The sequence below is a fragment of the Struthio camelus genome, chromosome 6, assembly GCF_040807025.1.
Source record: "Struthio camelus isolate bStrCam1 chromosome 6, bStrCam1.hap1, whole genome shotgun sequence".
Classification (NCBI taxonomy): domain Eukaryota; kingdom Metazoa; phylum Chordata; class Aves; order Struthioniformes; family Struthionidae; genus Struthio; species Struthio camelus.
Window position 1 is genome coordinate 19,461,994 of NC_090947.1, and position 26,141 is coordinate 19,488,134.

At 38.3% G+C, this 26,141-nt stretch overlaps 1 protein-coding gene across 5 annotated transcripts in view; it reads left to right on the forward strand.

Moving 5' to 3' along the window:
* Positions 1-367: 367 nt before the first annotated feature.
* SESTD1 (SEC14 and spectrin domain containing 1) overlaps positions 368-26,141 on the forward strand; it is a 65,054-nt gene continuing 39,280 nt past the window's right edge. Inside the window, exons 1-7 of one of the 5 annotated variants that reach the window (XM_068948397.1) lie at positions 368-495; positions 3,257-3,311; positions 4,002-4,104; positions 14,008-14,087; positions 19,618-19,726; positions 23,246-23,336; positions 25,285-25,398. In XM_068948397.1, coding sequence (XP_068804498.1) covers positions 14,033-14,087; positions 19,618-19,726; positions 23,246-23,336; positions 25,285-25,398 — 369 coding nt within the window. In that variant the 5' untranslated portion in view covers positions 368-495; positions 3,257-3,311; positions 4,002-4,104; positions 14,008-14,032. Of the gene's footprint in view, positions 496-649; positions 781-2,951; positions 3,147-3,256; positions 3,312-4,001; positions 4,105-6,272; positions 6,389-14,007; positions 14,088-19,617; positions 19,727-23,245; positions 23,337-25,284; positions 25,399-26,141 lie in introns of those variants that run through there. The other 4 variants (XM_068948398.1, XM_068948399.1, XM_068948400.1 and 1 more) reach the window with 4 other exon arrangements.

Below are 26,141 nucleotides of genomic sequence, written 5' to 3' on the forward strand. Positions count from 1 at the left end.
CCGGGCCCAGGGCAGCCCGGCGGCTCTGGCCGTGCGCCGGCCCCCGCGCCGCTAACCCAGCCCGCGGGCAGCCCGCTAGTCGGCGCCTGCGGCGGGCGAGGCCCGCGCTCGCGGTCTCCTCCCCGGCGCCCCCGGCGGCGGGCGCCCCCTGCCGGCGCGGCGGCCGCGCCGCTCCCCGAGGGCGGGGCTGCCGGCGGCCGCACCGCCCCGCGCAGCTCCCAGCGGGCGGCACCGCGGCCAGGGTGGCGGTTCCGCCCGGCCCGGCCCGGCCCAGCCCGGCCGCGCTCGCTGTCTCCTTGCCAACGGGAAGAGGCCGGAGCCGCCCCACCCCCGCCGCGCCGTAGGCCGCGAGCCGCCGCGGGCCAGCGAGGCGGCGCAGGGCGGTCGCCGCAGCCTGGCCGGCGCGGGCAGGCAGGCAGGCGGGCGGGTGTCAGCTCCGCTCCGCCCCGCGCCCGCCCTGCCGCCGGCCCCGGGCACCCGGAGCGCTGCAGCCCGGTGAGTAGCCGCGGCGCGAGGGGCTCTGCCGGCGCCGAGGGGCGGGGGGGGGCGCGGGCCCCGTGGCCTGGCCGCGCTTTGTTCCCCTGGCGGCGGCGGCGGCGGCGGCCGGGCCTTGCGGAGGAGCCGCCCCGCGGCAGGGGCGAGCGCGGCCGGCGGCGCGGCGCGGAGCGGGCGCTGGTGCGGTAGCGGGAGGCTCGGCCTCGCTGCCAGCCCTGCGGCGGGGCCCGGCCCGGCCCATCCGCGTGGGCGGCTGACTGCGGCCCCCGGGCACCGGCGCAACAGGTCTGGGCGTTTGGTGGTGCTTTTCTGCGTGGCCGCGGCGGCGGGGAGGCCCCCGGGGCCGCCTTTGTGCGGGAGGGCGGCGGGGGAGCCTGCTGGCCGGGCCGGGCCGGGCCGGGGAAGCGCCACCCGGTCGGGGCTGATTCACTGCGGGTTGCTCAGCGCCGCCGGTGCCTTTTCTCTGGTTTTTGACAGGTCCATTGTCTGGCAGTTTTGCCTTTTCTCCCATAGCTCTGCTCTCCCGTGCTGCGCGCCCGTCGGTTTTTAGCTAGGCAATTGTAGGAAGAAGATATTCTCAAGTGCTGGTTTCTTAACCAATGCGTACAAACGTGTGGGAAGCAACTATTGAGAGTCGAGGTGATCACGGAAGGTGGCTTGCCTTTTTTTTTTTTTTTTTTTTTTGGATGAGCAGAACTGGTAATGCTCACATGGATCGGCATTAGTGGACGCTTTGGCACTTGTCCTTTCATCTTGCTTTATCCCGAAGAAAATACTGGCTCTCTGCGTTTTTAACGTTGCATTGTACTAATGACTGAATGTAGACTTTGTTCACTCGTTAAAATTCGTTGTGATAAGGAAGTATTGGGTTCCCCCCTGCCTCCCTTCCCCTGGTATTGTCTGCTAAGGTACAGTTTATAGTGCACAATGAATAATGTTATTGTGCTACAGCAACAGCTATGCTGATGGACTTGCACCCTAATAAGGGCTCTCAGTTTCCTGAATTTACGTATTTTTGTGAAGTCGTATTGTCTTACTACTCGCATTGTCTACACTGAGTGGATATTTAATGAGAGAAAGGGGAAGGTGGACCACAGTACAACCAGAGCTTGGTCAGAGAGGCCTAGTGCTTGCTGTCAGGGTTCTGGTCATGCTTTACTTGGAAAAACAGTCTGTAGGTCATTAGTGTTCTTTTTAGTGATGAACTTTCAAATTTTGTACGCGTTTTTACATCACAGATTGCTGTTTCTTGGAAAATCCTGGAAAGCAGCCATGGCAAATTTTTTTTCCTAAAGTAACATGATAATAGTTGATGTTTATTTGGTGTTTAGGTGATTTTGGTGTTTAGGTGATTTAGTAGTGATCTCTACTACCATTTTCCTTAGAGTCAGAAGTTAAGAGAAGAAAAAGAAATTAATATTTATTATATTTATTGTTAAAATAATGTTTGTATTTAACTTAAGAACTGATACCATGGTATCTTCTTGAGTTATAGAGTATAATTCTGAATTAGCTTTGGAATTATATTTCTCTGTTTCTCTGTTTGTTTTCCCTCTGTAAACAGGGGAAACAAACTGTTTTTGCTGTTTGCTGCTTTTCAGTGTAGGAGGGGAAAAAAAGGAATCAAAGGTGAAGTTCAGGTTGATTTCAGTTTGCTGCTGCTTTGGGAGCATTAGTAGGGGACAAGAACTGGAGGTACTTAGGGAAGACGAGCTAAATACAGTAGTGGTAAACTTTAATAACATAGCGCTATGTGATTATCAAGAGTCCTTAGGGATAGAGCATGAAGAGGAATGCTTTTTTCCCCAGTGACTGAGTGGGCAGGGGAACATGGAATACTTTTAATAGCCAGCTTCTGATGAAGTAAGCAAAGCCTGCTTTAGGTCTAGGAGTGGTAAGAAATGGCATTGTCACAGGATTTCTACCACCCTTCTCTGTTCAAACTATCTTGAGCAATTAGTATTGATATTCTTTGTCTAATCTGCGGCTGTGTACCCTTGCCGCCTTCTCCATCTTTCTGGTTTATTTGCCTGACTAGAAAACATCTCTTAATATAACACTTTTAAATTAAAAACTTGTTGTGAGAGATTGCTGTAATGACTGCTACATTTCAGTAAATGTGAAACCTGTGAAGTGTGTTTAGGTTCTCTGCTTCACCTGTGAAACAGTCCACACAAATTTGTGTTCTTTGGTTTCTCTGATGGGTGGAATTTGATCAAGGTTCCATGTGTGTCTTGAAGCATCTGCTGGGGTTTATCTTTTAATCCTGTATCTTGTAGTACAAATAGGGACTATTTAAATTTTGAATGTAAGATACAATTTTTTATTTTATTTTATAGCGGTGATTCATTTAGTTTGAGGGAATATCTTTTTCTTTCCACAAAAAACACTGACTTTGTTCTTTTCTTCCTTTTGCCTGAAACTGTGTGGATTACCTCCGGTTGAAAGCGTACTACAAGGACTCTGATTCTTGTTACTTTCCCACTGCTTCCGGTGCTGCCTCAGGAGCATTGCCTGCTAATTATAAACAATGTTGATGTCTACCATATGTTTTGGTGGAAAATATGGGATTCCTGCTGACCTACTCAACTTGAATGCCTAACTTACAAGTATTTATGAATCTATAATGGAAACATTGACTCCCTTATCATGTAACTTCATAATAAATTCTTATTTTCAGTCTCCAAAGACATTAAGATTTGTATGGAGCATTAGCTTCTAAAAATATAGTCAAATACATTTTTTTCATTTAAATTTTCAGAATCCAGGATCCAGAGCTCAAACTTTTATCCTTAACAGATATTCCAATGCAAATGGTAAGTAAGATCGATCTGTTCCCGAAATGAGATCATTAAAATCTTCATGAAGTTTTTTTGGTTCTGATGAATACAGACAGACATCTTGGACAACATCCTTGCAACTAGTGTTGCGCAAATGTATTTAAGCCGTAATTCAAACTCATGCCTTGTTTATCTTGTGCATACTACTTGCGTTTGGTCTTGTGGCTTTGTAAAACCTTTAGAAGCTGGTGTAACAAAACCAAAGCTTCACTTATTTAAGACATTATATAGTTTGTTTTAGACATCTTAATTCATAGATATTAAACTCACTAAAATGATACAGCTTGTGTATGAGATAGTGTTGGTGACAGTGGCTCACACAGTATTATTTTTCTAATGTATTAGAGGATGAGCAAGTGGTAGATGGGAGATTTGTAAATTCTAATTTAAATTAGGAGATATGATTGTAGGTGAGGAAAGAAAAAAAAACTTAATAGCATTGAAGAAGATTGATGCTGTTCTTATAGTGTTGACAAGCTTGCATAGAGAAGAGAAATGAGAGTGAGCATCCTGAATGAGCAAGCAGAAAAATCCACTCGCAAAGCTTTCTACCCTCTAGACTAAATGAGAATCAGAGATTCTGAAGTGAAGTTTTGCTTACAGGGGACCCTACTGGAGGAGGAAGCAAGTGAAAATGAATATGGAGTGTTGTTTTCCTGTTTCTAGGTGAGAAGATGAGCTGCTGCATTTTGGACAAGCTGAAGTTTGGAACGCTGCGACATAAAGAATCCATTAAGAAGGAAATTACAGTAGTTAAGAGGAGATGAAGGTATGACTTAGTGCTTGACAGAAGCAATGATTCAAGGGAAGTAGTTGTAGTAAGCGCATGAGAATTTAAAGTCAAGCTAAACTTCTGTGGTATTGGCAGAGTTGAATTTGAGAGAGATGTTCTGAGAGAGAACTCGTGAAGGATAAACGTTGGCCAGACCAAATAAAGCCAAAAAAAAAATTCTGGAAGAATAAGGTGAATGGGTTTGATGTTAATGTAATAGGATGTTTTGGTCACGCGATGATATGTGTGGCTGAACGTCAGAAAATAAATGGCTCTTCTTAAGAGAGAGGGTCAGGATGGACACAAAATACATAGGTGAAAGGCGTCACGGCTTGTCTACTTTTAGGTGTTTGTGAAAATGTTTTCTTTCCTATCAGTGTACCCTCTGAACGTGGGTTGTCTGTTTTCTCCATGCTAAGGTAGTATTTGCTATTTCTTTGGTGTTACATTCTGCTCCAGCCCTACAAGTTACATCACTGGCGAATATGCAAGTGTGTTACTTCCATGTAAGATGCTCCAGGCAGCAGTTTAGCGCGCCTGTTTTTATCTTCTCTGAAACATGTGCCCATTTATTTATTTATGATAGTGGAATGTTATCGCTTTTATTTTGAGGGAGCGGGAGAGAGATGCTATAGCTACTGCAGGTGGTTGTTGCAGCCAGTTTGATTTGTGGCTAGCAGAAGAAAGGTTCAGAATCTTTAAGATGGGCACAAAAATTGAAGGAAAGAACTGTTCACAGTAGAGAAAGATGTATTTCTCTCATACACAGTAATTCAAGAGGAGCAAAGTTGTTTTTATTTGTTTGGTCATAATTTGTTTAATCCTGAAATATTTTGAAACTTAAAAATGCAGATGAACAAGTCACTTATGCCTCAACTCTTTTTTTTTTTTTTTTTTTTAATTTGCCTGTTTGGTTAAGGTTAGCAAAGTTCTCAAATTATTTACATATTCTTTCTGCAGGGATTTTTATTATTATCCCTTTTATGACTACCTTATGGATTGTGCAGTGGGGAAGAAAAACTAGCAAGCCATTCCCATTTAAGAAAAGATTTAGAATTGCTCAGGATATTTCAAGGCTCACACAACATCTTACTCTGAGCTGAGAACTTTTTTTATGTAAGGTATCAAAAACATGCTTTTCTAGACTTGTAAGCAGTCTTTTTATTAGCTTTTGTTAAAGCTGTTAGGCATCATTTGTTTTCTTCTTACCTCTAGTCTGGTTTTTCTACCTAAGAAGGACAAATGCTTTTACTGCGTCTACTATGATTATGTCTCCACACCCTGCTCCTAATTTATTCTCAAAACTGTCCTCCTTTTCTGGTCTTCCCCCTCGCTCCCCTCCCCCACCCCAAGTTTAGAAGTGCATTTCTTTTTGCTTCCATACAGTTGTAGTATCACTATATTGGTCTGACCTCTTGCACAAAAAATGTTTCTGAGAGTCTGAGCCACACACACTTGTAGCCAGGGCTGTTGCTGTATTGTTATGAGGTTGCAGAACTTGATTCTCTTATGTAAATGTTATAAAAGGAACAAGAAGTTCTGATCTTGCACCCCAGAGGAAAGCTTTCTTTTTCTTTTTCTTTTTTTTTTAAACTCCAGACTGCCAGCACTTGCACTCATCAGTGCAGCTGTTTGTCTTTTGACTTTGACTCTTGACTTGGCCAGTTCTGGCCTGGAATTGTCCACTATTTTTACTCCTACTGTCTGTTTAGTTAGATTTATGAAGTATTGAAGTGCTTGCTATCTGTGGTCTTTCATCACAAACTGCTTTTGGTCAGTATTTTTAAGAACTGGTATAAAAAGTTTTTGGGACTGCTGGCTTTTTCAGGAGAATGAGCTGGGGAAGAAGTATGCCATTTTATTCTACTATTCATCGATGGTTTTTTAGCCTGTGATTCTGAAACCATGTCCGTGAGGATTTACAGGCTGTGCGATTTCTGTCTTGCTTTCCCCGTGACTTCCAACTAAGTAAAATTTTAAGAGCTGAACCTGTGGTTCTCATTGGTGTGATGAGGAACAGAAAATTTCCATGCTATGCTTTGAACATAGCATTTCAGTTGACCTACTGCAACATAGAATGGGATGGAAGAAGCCACCTCCCAAATTGCATCATGTTGCTTTGTGGTCACTTTGTGCTCTGATGTCAGCTGGGACCGTGCCAGATGACTGCAACTTATACTATATTGGCTGTGTGTTGCAAGAGAGGGAAGAAAGTAGATCTGACTCTGCTGTTGCCTGTGGTAGCAACCTACAAGGGCGAGCTATAGAATTCTGCAGAAAGGTAAGCACAAAGTCTCTTTCTGTAAGTGTGGCCGAAAAGGAAATGTGGAGACACATTCAAAACCTGAGACTTATTTTCTCTTTTATTCTGAATAGAAGAGGCCTGGAAACTGCTGCAATTTAACATATGCCATATGTGTTTGGCTTTGCCTGAGCCTGAAAAAGTTAGAAGACTCAAGCAAGCTATCATTTTGGTGTATCATACGCTGTAGCATCGTTACAGCCTTCTGCGTGTTTCTTTGGATTAGGGCAAATTGCCTAATCTTTTGCTTAGAGCTGCTATCTGTGGACACATCCTTTGATGAATCCAAAGAAGTGTTATTTGAGAGTACTAATTGCTTTAGACTGTCCTGTGCTTGCCCTTCTTGTATGAAAAGCCTGAGGTGTGGGTGTCATGTTTCATAGCTATAAGTGCAAATGTTGGCATGGATTCTTAGTTATATGGCTGCTGGGCTCTGTACTCTGCTTTCTTTCCCTTTGACGTTTGCTGTAAAGCAGAGGGAAAGGGCTCCCATTCTGTGAAATGAGTATTTAACTGAGATCAAAGTAAACTTATGAGAACAGTGACTTTTTCTACCCTGATGGCATAACCTCTCTTATTCATCAGTTCTCCATTTGCTGTCTCACTGTTCATTACATTGCTCATCACTCCTTTTTGCCACTGGTCTTTTACTTCACTTCTCCCGGAAAGTTAAACAGAGGAAGTAGTTAACAGGAGAGGGCTCTTCTAAATTCTATTATTAGAAGTACTTAGCAGACGCAGGGTATAAGTTAACACTTAAGCATCCGACTGAAAATGGGGCAGAACAAATGGAGTACTGCTTCCAAGCTTCAGTTTGGTATGGCTGTGGCAATATGTTTTGGATGATAACCTAGCACGTTGTTAACCCAAGTATTAACCTGAAGTTGGACACTTTTTTTTTCAACCCATGCATACATCTGCTGTGAAAAGTTGCTGAATTAGAGTAGTAACTGTTTGTTTGTAATGGAACTGATAGAGATGCTTGTTTTTTGCCTTAAAATTAAACAAGCTTGCATATTGATGAAACTTATATGGTCTGTAATTTTTATTTGCTTAATCCTTTGATATGAATGAATTCCTTGTGGAAGAGCAGGAGCATCTTTTTTGTGTACTACTTGAAAATCAGGCACAACATAAAACTTCAGTATGCCCTTTTGAAAGTCTGTTGATCAAAAGGAAAATAATCTGCTTATAACTGAATGAAGCTGTTCAGAAAGCTGAAACTGTGATTTGATCATTTCTATATGTGTGAGGCCTTACAGGGCTCTAGCATTTAAACGTGACAGCTTCTAAACATACTGGTCGTCATCTGCATTTGAGTACCTAAGTGTCTGTTCATCTGTCAGGTCTTATTGTTATTTTGAAACTGTGCAGCTGAGTAACGCAGTGCCTATGTGCTCTTTAATTACAAACTAAATCAATGAATGAATGTTTACCGCTTTTGTCTGCTCTTCAGGGCCATTTGTTTGGTGTATTTCTCAGATTACCCTGGGGTAGCAGCAGTCATATGGCGATGCTTTTATTTGTCTTCTCCCTGACTTTGTGACACCTACATGCCCTCTCTCCCACAGCTCTAAGCTAGCTTCAAAGGAAGATGGAACAATAAGCTACATAGATATTTGTGTTGTTCAGCTTTCTGTTTCTTATGCACACAGGTTTTACTTCCATGTGGAACAAGTGAACTTTGTGCTTTGTGGGTTGAACATACCATCTGAAAAAACTTGCATGGTGGCTTCAGGGAATGAAGCTGTTAATCTTGAAGGCTGAGAATTCAGAAGCTGATTTAAAAAAAAAAAATCAGTGTATGTGATTGAGGCTTTTCTTTTTTGTGCAGTATTTCAGCATGTCTATTGTTATTTGCACTATTGTTTGTGCCAGGACTTGCAAGCTGCTACAGTTTTGAATGTAGCTGCCCATCTGCTTCTTGGTTATTTATAGGCAGATCTATAGAGTTTCTTATAATCTCTCAAGTCTTTTAAAAACGTTGCTGAATAAAACATCCCAATACTTTTGTAAAGAGGGAATTAATATATAACAGCTCCATTTTACAGATGGAGAGATCGAAGGAAGACTAAAATGGATAAATGGCTTGCTGAAAGCCGTAGGTGTATTTCACAGCAGACCAAGGAGTAGAAAGCAGACTTCTTCTAGTCCTGTATTTAACAGAACAGCTATGTTCTCTTGCTTGGTATATGGTGAGAGAATGATGAAATTACTCTTTCTTTGAAACTGACAGGGGATGTTTGTGAACAGACTAATCCATTTAAAGATCTTGCTCCACATACTGAGAGTATTAAGTGTTTCAGACCCAAAGAATTTGTGTAATCATGTTTGTCTTAATTCTCCTTGAGCATGGATTCATCTTGATTTTTAATGCTTTTTGTGGCATGGTTCCTGCTGGATCACTTAGGAAGAAAACACACATTAATTGCAGAGTCAGGTTCTCTCTGACATCTTCAGGGTGTCTCTCTTCTGGTCCTCTAGTCAATTGCGAGTCCATGAGCTGCTTCTCTTTATCCTCTCCCTTCTGTTTCAATAGTGTCTGGACATCTGCTCTTACTTATTTTTTATTATATGAGACTGAAGATGTGTAGTAGCAAATGCAGATGAGATGCTTTTATTAATCATAAATTATACATGTTGTACACATAGGTGTGTGTTTCTTTTTTTTTAAGATTTTTAAACTGTATTGGGTAAAAGCAGTGTCATTACAGTCTTTCCAGAGCCTAGAAATAATAGGGGATGAAGTCTGCGTAGCCATGATTTGATTCCACAGTGGAGTGCAGCATGAAATATTATTTGCATTTTATCTGTTTGGTAAATTTGTAGCTGATATGTTTACCGTCGCTCATTCCCATCCGTTCCTATTACATTTAATTATGTATTTAAGAGAATTTTCTTCACGAGCAGTATTAGCTTATGCTTGGGGGTAGCGGGCAGAGTTTTCTCTTTGTTTTCGCTGTGTCTTTCGTCCAGGTATTTGAAGCACCTTTCAAATATTTAGGTTTAAATACAAATATTCTGTATGGACTCAGTTTTGCCCCATTTCTCTGGAAATCTTCAAAAAAATTAATGCGTGGTTGATGATGAACATTGCTGTATTGATTAAAAAAAAATTATCTGAAGAACTCAAGTCATTTTAAGTGAGTTCTGTACAGCTCTTTAATGTATTTCTTTTATTTAGCATATTTCCTGTTAACACAAGTTTTATGATTTGGCATATGGTATTTTAGTTGGCTGAGTATATTGGAGGTGGGCATTCAGTACTCCAGATTGTTTCTAATTTCCAGCAATCTGATTAAAGCTCTTTAACTTGGTTTCATGTCTGTAAAATTTGAGCATATGAAACTTGTGCCTTTTGTTTGGAGGTGATAAAATATAGCTAATATTTTTGAAGTACTTTGGTTTCCTCAAGTGAAGTCTGTTCTCTTCAGTGCTCCTATTTTTTTATTCTGTAGCTTTTTTCTTTTCTCTTTAATGAGTCCAAATGCTTTTATTTTATTGATGAGTAAACACTGGATCTGTTCCTTTCAGCTAAACAGTGATGTCGCATAGTTTCTCATTATTCTTTCCTAATTTTAAAATGGAGGCTTGATGGCCATTTTAAGAGTCTGTCATTTTGTCTTCCTCTGAACAATAAAACTTTGTTTTACTTATAGGACTAAATATATCTGTTTTTTAGCAGTGCACTTTTGTAAAATACCTTTGACAGCTCCCAATGGAAAGTAGAGGCCAGCTCTCTTCAAATTGTTTCACTTACTAATAGAGAAATGGTATTTAACTTCACTCATCCTGATATTCTCTGGAGTGTTGAAGATAGTGAGGGATATTAAACCTTTTTTAATTCTGAAGATTTTCTGGCATGGTCTGATAACTTGCTCTGGTGAGAATTTCCTTCTAGATGGAATGCATCAAAACTTTCACAAAAAAGCGGTAATTGAAAATTTTAGCAGTTTCTGGAACAAAGGGTAGGTGGTAGAAATTAACAGTAATTGCTCTGAGTCAGTTCCCTCTTCTCTGTGAACAGAATACTTCCTTTGGTTCCAGGAAATATTCAACAAAAGAACTATTTTAATCGATGGACAGCAGTTTTCTACTGCGGCAGAAAGCCAGGCAGTGCTTTAATATTAAATAACTTGATGTTTTAACAATAGCAAAGAAATAAGTGCATCCTAGAGTCAATAAGTTTATACAAACTTTTGTTCCTATGTGAAGGTATGAAGATAATGAAGTGTGTGTAAGTTTGTACTCTCTTCATTGATTATGCTGCAGAACCGTCTGTAGTAATTTTGAAATATACCTTGGGGAGAGGGTAAAATAATTACCAGGTACATGTTCCTCATGTTAACTTTGGCAGTGTTTTTTTCTTAAGTAGCTTCTATGGGGTAGTTAAAGTGTGGTTGTAATGAAGAGACAAGAATGATCATCTTGAGCTTTGTGTTTTATGCAACACATAACCTGAAAAAGCATTTTTGTCTGAGGCATACAGGAAGTTTTAATAGGATGCTTATTTGAGTACTCATTTAAAGTGTAACCTGTCTTGGTGCTTTCAATGCTTTCAAGAAACTGAGATTTCTCTTTATTTCCTTCTGTAACTTATATAGTTGACAAAAAAAGACGCAGGTACTGAGGTTTTGGTGAGAGGGTTGGGAATTAACTTTGTGAAGCATTACACTTTGGAACAGAGAGGGGCAGTAAAAAGTGGTTGAACTGTTATGTCTGTGCTTCATAAAAAATAATCATTGAACTTTTGGTTCATAATGAAACTCATTCCTTTGACAAGAAAAGGAATAACGTGCATTTACATGGGCCCTAGGGTAATGCAGCTGCAGCTTGTATGGTCAGAATTCATGGCCTAGTGACTGTCTCCCATCAGTCCAGCCTGTAAGGGTTTAAAAAAATCTAACAAAAAACACTTACCTAAATCCAAAATTTAACTCTCCTGCTGGCCTTCTCTTATCCTGAAGATTTCTAAGTCTTATGTATACCACAAATAAGGTGTTATATGCTTAACTATCTTGTAATGGATTAGCCCGCAGCTGAAATGAGAACTCTGTTAGGATTCATAAAGTGTGCGTTCCCCCTGTGTTGGCACTACAGGGTTCTGTTTTTGTCCTTGTGACTTGTAAATCCATCTCTTCAAAATACATGCTGACCCATAATGCCATCATGGGTTTTTCCTTTGCTCTTCAGAGGCAGCTCTGCCAACACTATGTGAATGACCAAGGCTCCCTCTCCCGGCAAGCATGTATTACAGTGAACCTACTACTGCCAAAACTTGGCTGTTCTCTTTTAGCCGAAAGAGCGCACGGAACCCCTTCTCTTCTGCTAATTGGATGCTACGTATGGCTTCATAAGGTGTAACTTTATAAAGCTCTTAAGTTCTTGATGTACTGGTCTTCCACACCTTTCTGTATCGTAGCCTCTTGTCCTTTTTGAGTGCTGGACTTGAACACACCTTTCCAGATGCAGATCCTACCTGAAACGGGTGTTGGTGGAGATACTAAACCTGCCCCTCATATCTTTCCTCTAACCTGATTGAAATCCACTCAGTCTAGAGGCCTCCTTAAACCATACATATGTTTTTCTGGCACTTCTCTGGCATTCTTGAAAAACCTCAACCTGTAGTTAGATTTTTGTGCCATCTCGTGGTGGAACTTGATGAGCAGGAAATGTGTTTCCGTACAGATGGTGACAGCTTGTCCTGCCAGGCTGTCTGCCACCTTCTGTGACCGAAACCAGGTACAGCACGTAGCTACCAAGTGCAGCAGTTGATTTTTCTGATTGCTTGCTATGCATAGTATTCTCTCTGAATTAATATTTTTTTTATAATTATTATTTTGTTTAGGAACTTGCAGAAATCTATTTCTCACACTTAATATTTATCCTACTAAATACTTCCTTTAAAGATATTTTGTATGGAGCATCCCTCAGAACCTTATATTTTCATAAAGGTTTCTATTCTTTTGCAATTTGTCACTTGGTAGTGTTCACTCTGCAGTTTTTGGCACAGCTTGGACTATATTTGGTCTATGCCAAAACGCTTCCCTTTATTTTTGTAAATTCTTACTGTTTCTGATCTGCTTATGGTAGTATTGTACCCTGATATTCAGAATTGTCTACTGTTCTTTGCTTCCTTTTATGGCCTAGCTTACTCAATAATAATCTATTGGTTATTTTTAATTATTTTACATAGTTTAATTTTCCTATGTTAATTATATTCTTACTTGATATAATAGCTCATCTTATCTGTATTGGATTATTAATTGTTCTAAATGTGCCTCTCAGAAGCACAGGTAACCGTTTAGCAAACGGTCATCAGGAAATCACTTCTAATGTATTTCCTATATATAATTCTCAATTATATGTTGCAGCACTCAAAGTCTATTTGTTTGCTCAAGCACTTTATTTCTGAAAAAGAGTAAATTGTCTTGATACACCAAAAATCAGTTTATTATCAGTAAATGAAATGTTACTGCATAATAGCTTTTAACCACACATAAATCTAGTGAAGTGAGGCACTTCCATTTCTTTTATGTGACATTTAGGAAAAGAAAAAAATACTACTTGAGTGTAAAACAAGTTTCTGAAGAAGCAGTGTGTGTTGTTGGGATTTTCTTGTGGATATAAGCAGACTGTATCTTAATTCTTTCACAGTTGAAATTTCATCAGTTTCCTGAGAGAATGACTCATCTGTCTCTACATCTCTTTCTTAAGAAAGTTTGTCTAATTGGAAAGAATAAATAAATCTGAAAATTGTGCAGCATGTCTTCTGTGGTGCAGGAGTAATGGCAAGGTGTGAATAATCAAATTTGAGGCTTGTTACTGGGAGAGCACAATACTGTGTTGTAGATTAGGGCATAAATAAAAATATGAACTGAGGAAGACTCACGAGGGGGTGCCAATTGCTACTCTGTGTAAGGTAGAAGAGGCCGTTGTAGTTCTAGTGTCCTGTTGATTATCTGTGAAACACTGAAGCTTAGTCACAGTGAATCATGGTACATAAATCGATGAAAATGGGATGAGGCTAAGAACGCATTTGGAGACAAAAGGGAGCAGAAGCATGTCATCTATATGTTAAACTTTTTCTGGCTTTTTTTTTCTTTTCTTTGACTGAAGACCTGCTAATTGCAGGTTAATGACAGAGTCCAGACATAAATGCAGCATGAGGTATTTAAATAACTACTTTATTCCTAGTAGTATGAGACAGACTATGTAAAAGTGGAAAGAGTACTAATCTTATTTTATACCTGAATGACCAGCCAAACAGATGATCTGCCTGCAAATTGCTTAATGGGGTTGGGAAATGGGACTCTTAAATAAATTATCGCTGTGTCTTTGGCTGAGATTCTGCTTTGATTTTCTTTTTTTAAGGTGAGCAGGAAGAAATCTTTAGTTAAAGATCTACATGGAAAATGAGTCTGATGTTGGCATTTTCTTCAATTTTTACAGCACTTTGAACATGTTATAAGTTGGATTTGTGTTACGGTGCTCTATACTTCCTTCAAGAGTACAAAAGTGTTTTGGCCAGTGCTCATTTTACTGAAATGTGGTAATTGATTTCCCATACTTGACAACTTTAACTTCTTGTGTTTCAGAGCGGTGAAAATTATCTGAAGTAGAATGGAAGCTTCAGTAATATTACCCATTCTGAAGAAAAAACTGGCTTTTCTTTCAGGTACAGTTTCTGTTTTCCTTAAATGGTTCCTGTCCACGTAATTTGGATGGGGTTTTTAGGTTGCCTTTCTTATACTTGCTCAATGTATTTAACAGAACTATATTGCAGCATAGTGTTTTGTCCTATTTCAAAAGCATCTCTGAAGTTTTTAATCTAGTAGCCAAACTATTGCTGCTGGCATTTGGCAGACTTGTTTTCACTGTAGCCTGTAACTCAACTTCAGAAAGTTGATTTCATGAAGCTTTGCTCTGTAAATAAAGGAATGATTTAGCAGGGGTCCAAGAACAACCCTCTTGGTTTTGTAAGTGGTTTTTGAAATGTAAAGTATTTGGTTTCAGGAATTTTCAAAAAAATGTTGTTTCCTCCTTTTCACCTCCCCCTCCATTCTTTTCTCCAACATAGAAGAGGATGGAAGCAGAATTAGCCATACGTTGCCAGATTTTAGTTCTTACGAGTAGTTAATCCGGGCAGTGCTGGAATTATTGTCATTGTATTTGTTCAAACTTTGTGAATTTTAGATTAAATTTAACTTTTTTTCCCTCCCCAAGCCAAAGAAAACCAAAAGGACATATTTAAGAAGGATGAACGACGTGTTCTTGCTGATTTCACTGCTGTCACAGATAGCTGTGCTGGTTGTTGGTGTTTGAATACTTATTTTAGAGAAGGTGGATAACTTGCAGGACGCTTAACCTCATAAAATGAGAAAGGTTGCTGTAATATTCTTTTATTTTAATTTATTCTAGGGACTAGTTAGCCTGCTCCAGTCATTTGAGAAGTGAAACTTGCTCCTTTTTTAGTAGGAGTTGTTTAATTTCTAAATTGCCTGGGACAGTGGACAATTTCTTCAGTAGTATCGGTAGATGCATGGTATGGTGGTTTGATCACCTCAAGGAAATTCTGATTAACTAGAGTGCTTTTGCAGATTGGCAATTAAAGCTGCCTGCTTCATTTTGAAATATAGATGTTCTTAGTGAAAAGTAATTTACTAAGTGGCAGTTTAAGTGCTAGAAACCATTTAGAACTTACCTGCTGCTAAGTAGGTTTGCCCTCTTGGAGTTGTGTGATATTGATGGACACTTTAATAAATGGTAAAGATTCATACAATAGTTCTTCTAAGCTTTCTTCAGTGTGAGTAAAAGGACCTGATATGGAATAAGGTAAAGTGGTTTCTTTAAAGCAATTTTATTCCATGTAGTTTCATGCATAATACATTAGCAATAAAAACAAATAATCAGAGAAATGATATTTTAGGAAAATGCTCTCTGGTGGTGTTTGTATTTCTCTTTTTCTTCGCATTACTTTAGTACATATAATGTTGACCTCACCTTTTTCTGGAAGCAAAACAGTGATTCCTGATGGAGCAGTGTCTCTTTGGATTTGGAATCCATAAACTGTGTTTAGAGGTGGCAAATGGCCATGTAGGTTGCATGTTGGTAGGTTATTACAAATAGCAGCAAAAAAAAGGACAAAGTTAGCTCTGACTCAACAAAATGAAGTAAGCAGCCACTTTGACTGTGCAAAATACAGAATTTTTCTTTTGTAACGACTATAGTTTTCTTTAGCTTAAATCTACTTTTTCCAGTTTGTAAACTATAGCGCTTCTGCTGGTTTACAACGCACATCATGTTAATTTGTCCTGATTTTGTTTTTCAGGTTTGGTTCTAAGACTGAAAACTCAGATATGTAGTGCTTTTTTGTGACACAAAGGAGATTTTTTTTTTTTTTTGTTTTCCCCACACCTAAAATTACAATTTGGTTTGGGTTTATCTTTCTGAAACATAAAGGTTATGACGAATATTTACCCAACGTCTAGCTTTACTATACTATAGCTAAGATCAAAATGTTATAACTAAGATCAAAGAAAAATCTACTTGACTGTTTAATAAATAATTTTTATTGTTTAGCGTGGTAATATTGGGAAATGTTACAGGCTACGTCCATGATAGCTAACTCTTCTTAACGGATAACTTTAGTTAATATTCCTTTAAAGCCCTATTCAGTTTTTCAATATTTCCTTTAAAATACAGTTTTGAGTTAAAATGATTGTTAGAAGGATAAAGAGATAATAGTTATAGCTGGTGGTTTATATAAGAGATAACTTTTCATGAGGGAAAAGAATCAGTGATAATCCCGACTTTGTCCTCGTTTTGCGCTGACAGAGCGGCAGGATATTTACCTGAACTTACCTATATTGCAGTCGTTCAAAAAACGGTACAAAAATCACTGTGCAGGAAGCATATGGATGTTTGAATCCTAGTAATAGTGTTTGCAGGGTGGGGGAAAACCATTTAGTTTGTGCACAAGATGAAATGTCCCAAAACAGAAGAATTTAGCTAATTATTGCGGTCTTTTTGTGGAATGTCAACAATTTTCAGTCAGTTCATTGAATACTGTTTAAATCCAGATATAAAAGTGAAAAGTTCTAGGTATCTGCTTTCTTGTATGAGTAGGCTTCCATGGGCCAGTTCTAAACTTTCATAAGAAAGACCCTGTTCAACAGCACAGTCTTTCAACTCTGTGTAAACAAGTCATGAACCAATATTGATAGTTAATAGTTTTGGGCATGTGTGTCTCACAGCATTTGTCATAAATTCTCCAAGTAGCTTACAGAAGAACAAGTCTCAGTTATGAATCAGCTATGGTAAGGCTGACTTGCTATAAATGTGAGGGTGTGTCTGGGTGTTTGTACACTCCCAAATACACCTTCACGAAAATGAACAACTTCAGAAAACTCATTTTAGGATCACTCATGAGCTTATAAGTGGGTAGAGGGCAGGGGGTATGAGAGAGAGTCCTGAGCTGTTGCCATGGATTATGATTGTATTTTGGACACTGGAGCTTGGACCAAAGCTGCCCTTCAGTTGTTTCTTGTAAGAAGCACCTTCATGACTGCAGTCTTACTTTTCATATTACAGGCTCACTCAGGTTGATGACTAAATTCTGTCCATTTTCCTTTTTTAATTTTCATTAATATTTGTGACAGTGTTTTCTTGCTTCTTTACTCAACTAATTTTTCGTAGTGCTTTCATTTTACAACTTTTTTTTTTTTTAAACTTAAAAGTAACCAACTTTTGAACTTAGCCTTTGCAAATATTATACCTGTAGGAAGCAAAAACACAGTTTGATGGCTTTAGCCACGTGAACAACACATTTAAAATCACTGAAGGAAAAAGTTCATTTTCAGGTCACAGAAAATCACTTTGCTTCTCTCTCACCCCAAATGAAGCTGAGATTATAATCTTCCTTGTACGATTGCACTTTTAAAATCTGGAGGAAATAGTTTAGTAATGCTCCCCTAAATGTATGTAAATGACTCCTTGTAATTTTGGACACTTTTTCTTGTATAGCTGAAATATTAAAGAAAAAGTATTCTTAAAAATAACGAAGGAAAATGGAGAAGCCTTTCAACTACTCCAGAATCTGGAAAGCTTATTTTGAAGCTGGTTTAATGTAGATATAAGCATTAGTTTAAAAAAAATGCCTGAAGATTTAAAAAACAAAACAAACTTTAAGACAGCTGAAGTTGTGGTTTAATAAGCTGCAAAGTCAAGCAGTAAATCCTTCTCTGAAGTATGTTTTGTTCGCTTCATGTTCTTTACTTATTGACCAAATTCTTTTCCCTACTTCCCTTCTACTTTCTCCCAGTCCGTTCCAAAAAAAGGTAAACAAAGAAACTTGTTTGGGTTTTGAAATGAGGTTTTCTTTCTTTTGAAGTTCGTTATAGACATGATTCAAAATTCAAGAGCAGAGCATAAAGAATGTTCAGAAGATGCAGTTACATTTCTGGTAGATCTCTGTATCAACTCCTGGCATCTTAAAAGCACGTATAAGTTTTGTTGTTGTTGTTTTGGCGTTGTTTTATTTTGTTTCCCCTGCACAGCTGCTTGCCCAGGATGGTAGTATAAACTTAATTGGCAGGACTGGGAGATGTGAAGAGCAGTTCTATGCAGCTACTTTGAAAAACGAGGTGGAGGCTGGGTTTCTAATTAAGTGTTCCCATAGTCTGAATCCCTTTGTGCTTTTTTATTTGTTTTTTTTCTTTTTTTGATTTTAATCAACCTCTGTGTGACTGGTGATGAACCTTTTCTTTGATTCTCAAACTCGCTCTGAACCTCTTGACGCTTAGATTTTGTCCCCACCATTTCAGGCTGCTGTGCGCTCTAACAAAATTCTGTGTACTTCTCTGCGCTTCCTTTACTCTGACTTCCTGGGCACTTTCATCATTGGAACTTGCAGAATTCTGGAAGTTATGCCGAAAGCAGTAAGATACTGAAAGCTTGGATAGTTCCTGAATGAGCTGGGCATTGACACTCTGTGATTAAGTAAGGGAGCAAAGATAGCTGTGCTGCGTCTTTCCACTTACAAATTTTGGAGCTCTTGACTGCTTCTTATATTTGCCATTTTGAACAAACCACCTTCTCTATTTCTTCTGATGAAATAACAGCCATTTAGGGGCTAATGTTTTGGTCTCAAGGCCTTTTGCCTTCAAAATATCCCCCGTGATGCTCCTGTACTTGGAGATACAGTGATAGTCGAAAAGTCGGTTGCACTCCCAACTGGTCTGCTTCATTCTACAGGATTTTCTGGTTGACCTTTTTGTGACATAGTAGAAGTATGTATCCGGGAGTTGTGTCAGTATTTATTTTTGGCTCGATTCAGTAATCATCAATGGGCTTGGCTTCAGTTTCCATTTAAGTCAGGAGAAAGAACCCTGTCCAAATCCATTCTAGTTACTGGTTCATACCCATGTGACTCAAAACTCAGTCTTCTAGAAGAAAGATCAAAGGAGAAATTTTTCTCTCTCTTTAAAACTCACTTTTCTTAACTGTACTTTCCAGAGATGTTCTAGAATGTTTGTTTAGTCAAAAATAACCCAAGCCAGAGTTGTGGAACAGTCTGCTTGAATGCACTACATTAACATCACCTATTGCTTGATGTTACTGGACCTCATAAGGGAAGGATAAATGTGGGACCTGCTTTTTCAATATTTTTGTTGCTAGTACTGTTGGTATAACTTATGCCAGAAGGGTTTAAACATGCATTTGAAGATGAAAGCAACTACATGTGCTTTCATGGGTCTGTGTGGTAAAGGGCCCTCCTTTGTGTACTGGAGGTGTCTAGGAGGTCGTGCAGTGCGGCTGGGAACTGCTGTGTACGTGCCTACATTGGAAGCTTACCAGGTTACTGACAGACTGATAGCGTAGAAGGTCTAGGAGATACGTCTTTGAAAGCATCATCTAGATATGCCAAAAAATGCTCCTAGGAGACTTAATTTTTGACGCTGTTATTTATGTTGGAATAGTAGATAAAAGACTGACAGGTACAGATAGGATCTGTGCTCTGAACTCTTGGTGGTGCATTGAATATAAATGTAGTGAATGAATCCTCACAACTGAGAGGAGAAACTTCAGTTGTGATTTTCGTAGTAACTTTAGTTTTCTGATGCCTTTTGAGACCATGTAAGTATCAAGTATTTCTTTTACCTTAAAGCCATCCCATCTTTCTAATGATCTTTTCCCGCCCTAAATAGGAGGGAAGGACAGAAGAAGTGGCCTCATTCTGACAATTCCACTATGCCTTGAACAGACAAGTATGGATGAGCTGAGTGTCACGCTAGACTACCTTCTAAGTATCCCAAGGTAATTTCAAAGGCATTCTGTTCAGGGCTGCTTGCTTTCCTGGTGGTAGGAGGGGTGTTTTTTTGGTTTTTATTTTTCCTTACCTTTTAATGCAAAATGAAGTTTACATGGACAGTTGTGTTAAAATGTGATACCATCTGCTTTAATTAGAAACAATATATTTCAATAAACTAAGGTATATCTACTAATGATTGTTTACATCCTTTTATTTTGTATGTCTGTGGCTTTGTTTTTTGCTGTGTGTATTCCTCACTCCTTTCTTGGAATCTCTCTAGTAATTTCATTTTTAATGACAGCTTGCTTACATTGCTGTATAAATTAATGAGCCACTGTAATGAAACTCATAAGTTTACAAGGATAGTCATGCAGTTGCTGAACTTACTCAAACTAAGAAAGCTTTTTCCTCTTCCTTTCTTTGCTAAGTGCCTGTTTTTGTAGCCTGAAGTGCTTAAGCATGTGCTTAATTTAAAAATATATGAAATATCATTGAAGTTAGTGAGCTTATGCAAATGTTTAAAGTTAAGAGAGTGCTTAATTGTGCTGAATTACAACTCAAATATCCTGCTGTTCAGACCTTACTGTAAAATCATCATGCTCATGTAACCCTGCAAGCTTACAGTGACAGTTCTGGATCTTATCTTAGTTGCTGCCTTTTTTTGTCTTAAGAGTCTCTGAGGTTGGTCTTTATTATAGCCTTGTTTTTCATTTTCCTTTGACGTGGATTTATAAAGGAAAGAAGCACCTCAGCTAAATGCTTATTTTTATCCATTTCAGTTTGTCTTTTGAAAGCAGAGAAAAACTAACATAATTAGAGAATCTACTTTGCATGTTGGAATCAACAAATGCTTTAAAAATGTGGATCTGTTTGTTTTTTTTTTTTTTTGTAGTTAAGAGTATTTTTAAAAAATGCTCTGGTTGGAGAGAGGGAAGCAGAGAGTTAATTCAGGTTGCTTACACATAAAACATCATAATGTAGACGTATATATTGAACGGCATTTTAGTCATGGAAATTTTGGGTTTTTTTAAATCAGCTTGTTGTTATTTTTAAAATGATGAAAATCCCAGATCATCATCTGTGCAAGCTTTCTCATTGAGTTAAGGGCTTGGCTGTGTTTACGGAACAGATGCAGGCATTGCTGTTCTAGCCAGCATTAACTATTCTGCAGTCTCACGCTGATATATGGCTATAGCTATAGTAGTGTAGAAGTAACTCTGCATTTTCAACCAAACTACTCTTTGCACTCTGTGCAAACTGGGAAATCTGTGTGAAAGAAAAGTTTAATGTTCCCATTTCTAATGTTGTTTGTCAGTGGAGTGGAAAAAGTGACCTCTCTTTATGTTGGCAGTGTGGAAAAATCATTGTCATGTTTGTTTGCATGTTATTTCCTTAGTAGGAAACGCGTACTCTTTGAACTATTTAGTTGCCTCTTATGTTCTGAAAAGTCTAACTGAACAGTGTTTGAGGGGAGGGGGACGTGTTGTCCAAAACCCAGATGGGTTTCCATGAAACATTAACGTTACTTGTTTTGCATGTAAAGTAACTTTATATGTTTACCTTTGAATTCAGTTATGCATACCATGCCACATTTTTGAACGTTTTAAACGTTTGTTTGGACAAGTGACTAAACCTTTCAGAACTGGTAGCTCACTTGTATTTTTTTGTTTTGTTTTGTTTTTTAATGGGTTAAGTAATGATGGAAAACAGGTGCTGATACTACGAGTTTCCAGTGAGCATAAGAAAGCATTGTCTCACAAATGTTGTAGTGACACTGTTCATCTTGCTGCCCTTAGAAGTAGTGTTGGTCTGCCTCTGTGGTTTGTTGTGATTGAACATTGGACAAAAAAAGGCCTGAGTTTTCTGAGTGATTCTGGGATAATCATATGCATAATCTTAGAAGTTCCTTAAACAAACAAAATCAAACATATGTATGGAGAGGCAGCCAAATTTATAAATAATTTTTTCCTGAATAGATTAATAGGATGCCTTTTTTCCTTTTTTAAATTACATGATAAATTTTTTGTCTTCCACCCGCAGCTGATAAAGCGCAGCCTAAATATGGATTAAAAATCAGTTAATTTTCTGAACACGTGAGATACAATGCTCGCTGTTACAAGCGAGTTTCATCTTTTTTGTAAGCTAGAGATCAGAAATGGCTTTGTTTTGTGATTGCAGGTTGAAAGACTGGGCCCTAGAGTACATAATGTTCCTCTACCTGTTATATAAAGTTTATTTTCAGATACTTATCACTCTGATAGATAGAAAGTCTCAGCCTGAAAAGCTGCAATATCAGGCCTTACAGTTCAGGAAAAGGGAACTTCTCTAGTTCTCCATTTCAGAAAGGAAGACTAGAAGAGCAAAACAATGATTAGAAATTATGTAGCACCTTCACGTCTGAGAAGCTTTCAGACTTCCATGTGGATTTAGAGTTTGGCAAGGGATGCTGATCTGAATTCCACCAAAAGTTACAAAGTTGTAAACCTTTAAAAATTACTACTTGCATGTACTTTGTGAATGCGTCTTATGCTTTGAGGGCTACATCCCATGAATGTACTTCTACTTTTTCCTTATGAGAGGGAGAGAGTTTTTATTTTGAGGAATGCTGTGGTGTCTGATGCTAAAATTACGGGCTCGTTTCCATGCCCTCTTCTGGCTGCTGCTGCGCTGATTGTGAGCAGGTCACGTCCAGAGGTTGCTGCCCTCTTGGAACTGACTGCTCAGCCAATTTTGTGAGCTCCTTGTTGCCTGCTTCATTTGAAACGAGCAGGATAGGTCTTTGTGGTGATGTGCCTGGAGTGAGGAAAGCTTTCACTGTGTTTTCCCATTCGGTACTTCAGCAGAAATACCTTCAAATATTTGGCTTTGTTGTTCTTTCGGCAAAGTTTTTGTTTGTAGGACGCAGACTCAAACCTTTTCATTTAAAAAAAAAGAAAAAAAGAAAAAAAAGAAGACACTGTCAGTTTAAAATACTTTCTGTATAGAACTATATATAAAGCCTCTGTCCCTGTAGAGGCGTTTTGTGCACTGTAGTTACGAGGACACTCATTCAGAAAAGGAATTTAACTGTATTTAGATGCCTTCCTGCTTGGACATGTGTCAAGTGATTTTTAGTTGTATCCTCAAGTCTGCACCAATTTGAAAGTGTTCCTATGAAAACTAGCTTTCTTTTGCCTTCCTTACTAAATTGCAAATGACTCTATTTTATCTTTCGGAGGTTTTACTTGAAGGGTTTTTTTTATGTTTATAAAACCTTTTCAGAAGTACAGAGGTTTAAAGAAATGTTTGTATTATGAAACACACTTCAGTGCTACTGCCAAATTATAGTTTGGAATATCTATTAATATGCATGAGCATTAAAAATGAAAACTATTCTAACTGAGCATACTTCATATTTATAAGGCAAAATACTTATAAGAAAAAAAACTGTAGCTGTTTTTCAGTAGGGTTGAAGTTCAAAGTCACTGTGATATGACGCTTATTCATGAATTTGACTTTATTTCTAAGTACTTTTCTTCTTTTAGTGAAAAATGTAAAGCTAGAGGATTTACTGTGATAGTGGACGGCAGAAAATCTCAATGGAACGTGGTAAAGACGGTTGTGCTAATGCTACAGGTAAATCTCTTTTTGTACGTTCGTAGTTGAGAGATTAGTTTTATAGATACAAGCCCAATTAGCTGCATTACTGTAACAGCAGTAATTTATTGATAAATAGACAATTTATGGTTTTAAAAATCACAGTCAAATTTGTTCCGTGACAAATTTTTTGTGCAGGAAGAAACAATCTGAAAAGAGAATGATACATTTTACTCAAGTCGGGGACAAATTCATTACATGCTCAGAACTTTTCTAAAACAATGGGTATGAAACCTTTTTAGTTTAAAAATACAGAAGTCTGCTCCTGGCATCATCAGTCTGCGTAATTGTGAATGGCAGAAAGATCTGTAGGCAAAAGTTCTACAAAGTAGGAAAAAAGGTGCCAATTACAGATTTCAAAATTCCATAATTTATTGTTTTACTTCTTCAGAACTATGGGCTCATTATAAAGTCATCTGATTTTTGCCAAACAATATAGGTTATTCTGTGGACTCAAAGGTGAAAGAAACTGTAATATACAGCACGTGAATAAGTTAAAGAACTGTCATGCATTTTCAATTACTGCCTTTCTAACTCCACAGATGATGATTGAGGAAAAAGTGGTCTCTGTTTATCAGAGTGATTTTCTTCGCAGACTTAGATGAAGCCTCAGAAAGTGTGTCAGATATGAATAATTTGATTTTGTTGTCCTACGGGACAAAGTTTGTCCTCATGGGTTCTTTGGTCGGTTTCAAGGTGTCTTTCATCTACTTTTGGCTAAATTGCTATTCTTACAAATGGACATAGTAATTCAGTCCATTGCCTTCCAGTTGTGGTCTTAACTGAGCCTTCACTTTGGTTAATACACAATTGTGACATTTAATGTGAACTTCAGGCTAGTGAGGAAGGTAGCTATTTGCCTGTGCTCAGATTTCACTGGCTTCCTGACATTGTAACCGGTGGAAGTCTGCAGAAACATAAGTTGCACATCTATAAATTAAATTTGAGAAGGGAGAAATAAAGAGAATTTTGACATGATGTAAAACAACTTGTTTTTGCAGACCACTTATTTTCTCTCTGCTTGGACAACAAGTTCCTGAAAATGGTGGTTGGTCGTCAAAGAGAGACTTCTGTGTTAAAAATATTGTATGCTTTTATGTAACTTGCGTTTCCATTAAAATGGAGAAAGATTGAAATAGGTCCTTTTTTCTATTAGTTACGATTTCTGAGTTGTATAGAGTTAGCTCATCTTTTTTTTTTTTTAAAGTTATTTTTTTTAGAAATTGAGCAAGGTATTGGAAGAGAGGTTGCATGCATAGTGTCATCTTGATCTCAGTGCTGTGAGTATTGAGGTCATCGGTAGATAAAATTAGTGTGTTAGGCTGAAAACTTTCCCAATGATACCTTTATTAATATATTTATATGTTAATATTGTCCTGTCATTGTATTCTGAGCAATATGTACTGGAGAGATATGGGATATGATCTTGATTCAAGATTTAACAATAAAGTATGCGTGTCTCTTCTTACTTTTTTGACAATGTTTTGAATTCTGCCCATTTTCAAATACTATTTTTCTTAAAGCTTAGACTTTTTTCTAAAAGTTTCTCAAGGTGCTATATAGCAGAGGGCATAGGTGGAAAGTTTTGTTTTCTTAATTTTTTTTTAAATGAAGTACCATAAATAAAATGCAGTCGAACCAGTAATAAATATTCTGTACTGATGGAGCATGGACTACCAGTGGTTATACCACGATATTGGGAGTAGAGAGGCTAGATTTTCTTTTTAATTCTGACAATATCTTTTTATGGGATTTAGTGCGCTCTAATTCGTAAGAGGATGGTGCCAACAAGCATCTTAGATGCTTAGATGACTTTTTAAAATTTATATCTGTAAATATTAAGCTCTTGAATAGAGGGTGCGATATAAATGGAATTCAGATGTTAATCTTGAATATTTTACTTACTTTTGTTGTTGTTGTTTTACAGAATGTTGTTCCTGCTGAGGTATCACTTGTTTGTGTAGTAAAGCCAGATGAATTTTGGGACAAGAAGGTTACACATTTCTGTTTTTGGAAAGAGAAAGATAGACTTGGCTTTGAGGTATGTAGAACTTCTATCTACTTTAGTCAGAAATACTCCTTCTAGAATATTAGAGATTGGATGAAAATAAATCTTTTTTTAGAAGTAGTTACATTCTGAATTGCTTTGTGGATATCCTTAAGAAACTACTACAGCTTTTTTTTTTAATTTTTCTCCCTTGAAAAGAATATTAAATGCAGTAAGTCTTGAATTAGAGATCTACTGCTTTAATTCTTTGCCCAGTGAGAAGATAAAGCTGTTTGATAAACCTAGCCATGTTTTGAGCAAGAGATTGTTTTACAGGGCTTAGTGTGAATTTTGTAAATGACTCCTCAGTAGTAGGTTGCAGAGTTGCATATTGCATGGTGTCATTACGTCTGTAGTAACTATTTAGAAGAACATGTAGCTGCTGTTGCATGCACCTCCTCATATTTGAGTTGATGTTAGAAAACTAAAGGGACCTGTAACCTTGATTACTAAAGATAAGCTGACAGTGCTCTTACTTTGTGAGGCAGAATGTGTACAAGAGATTGCACACTAACATTAACAGTTCCATTATTTTATTTTTTTTTTGAATGGTTGTTTTCAATTTTCCCGGTGTGTAGAAAATTATTTATTACATGACCCATCTTGGCACTGATCTTGTTTGAACTAAAAAAATTGGTTTCCTGTGCTCATCGCATAATAAAAGATCTAATTGTTTTATACAGCAAAACACTATTATTGAGAGCATTTTTTTTTGTGAAAGGGATTGGATAGAAAAA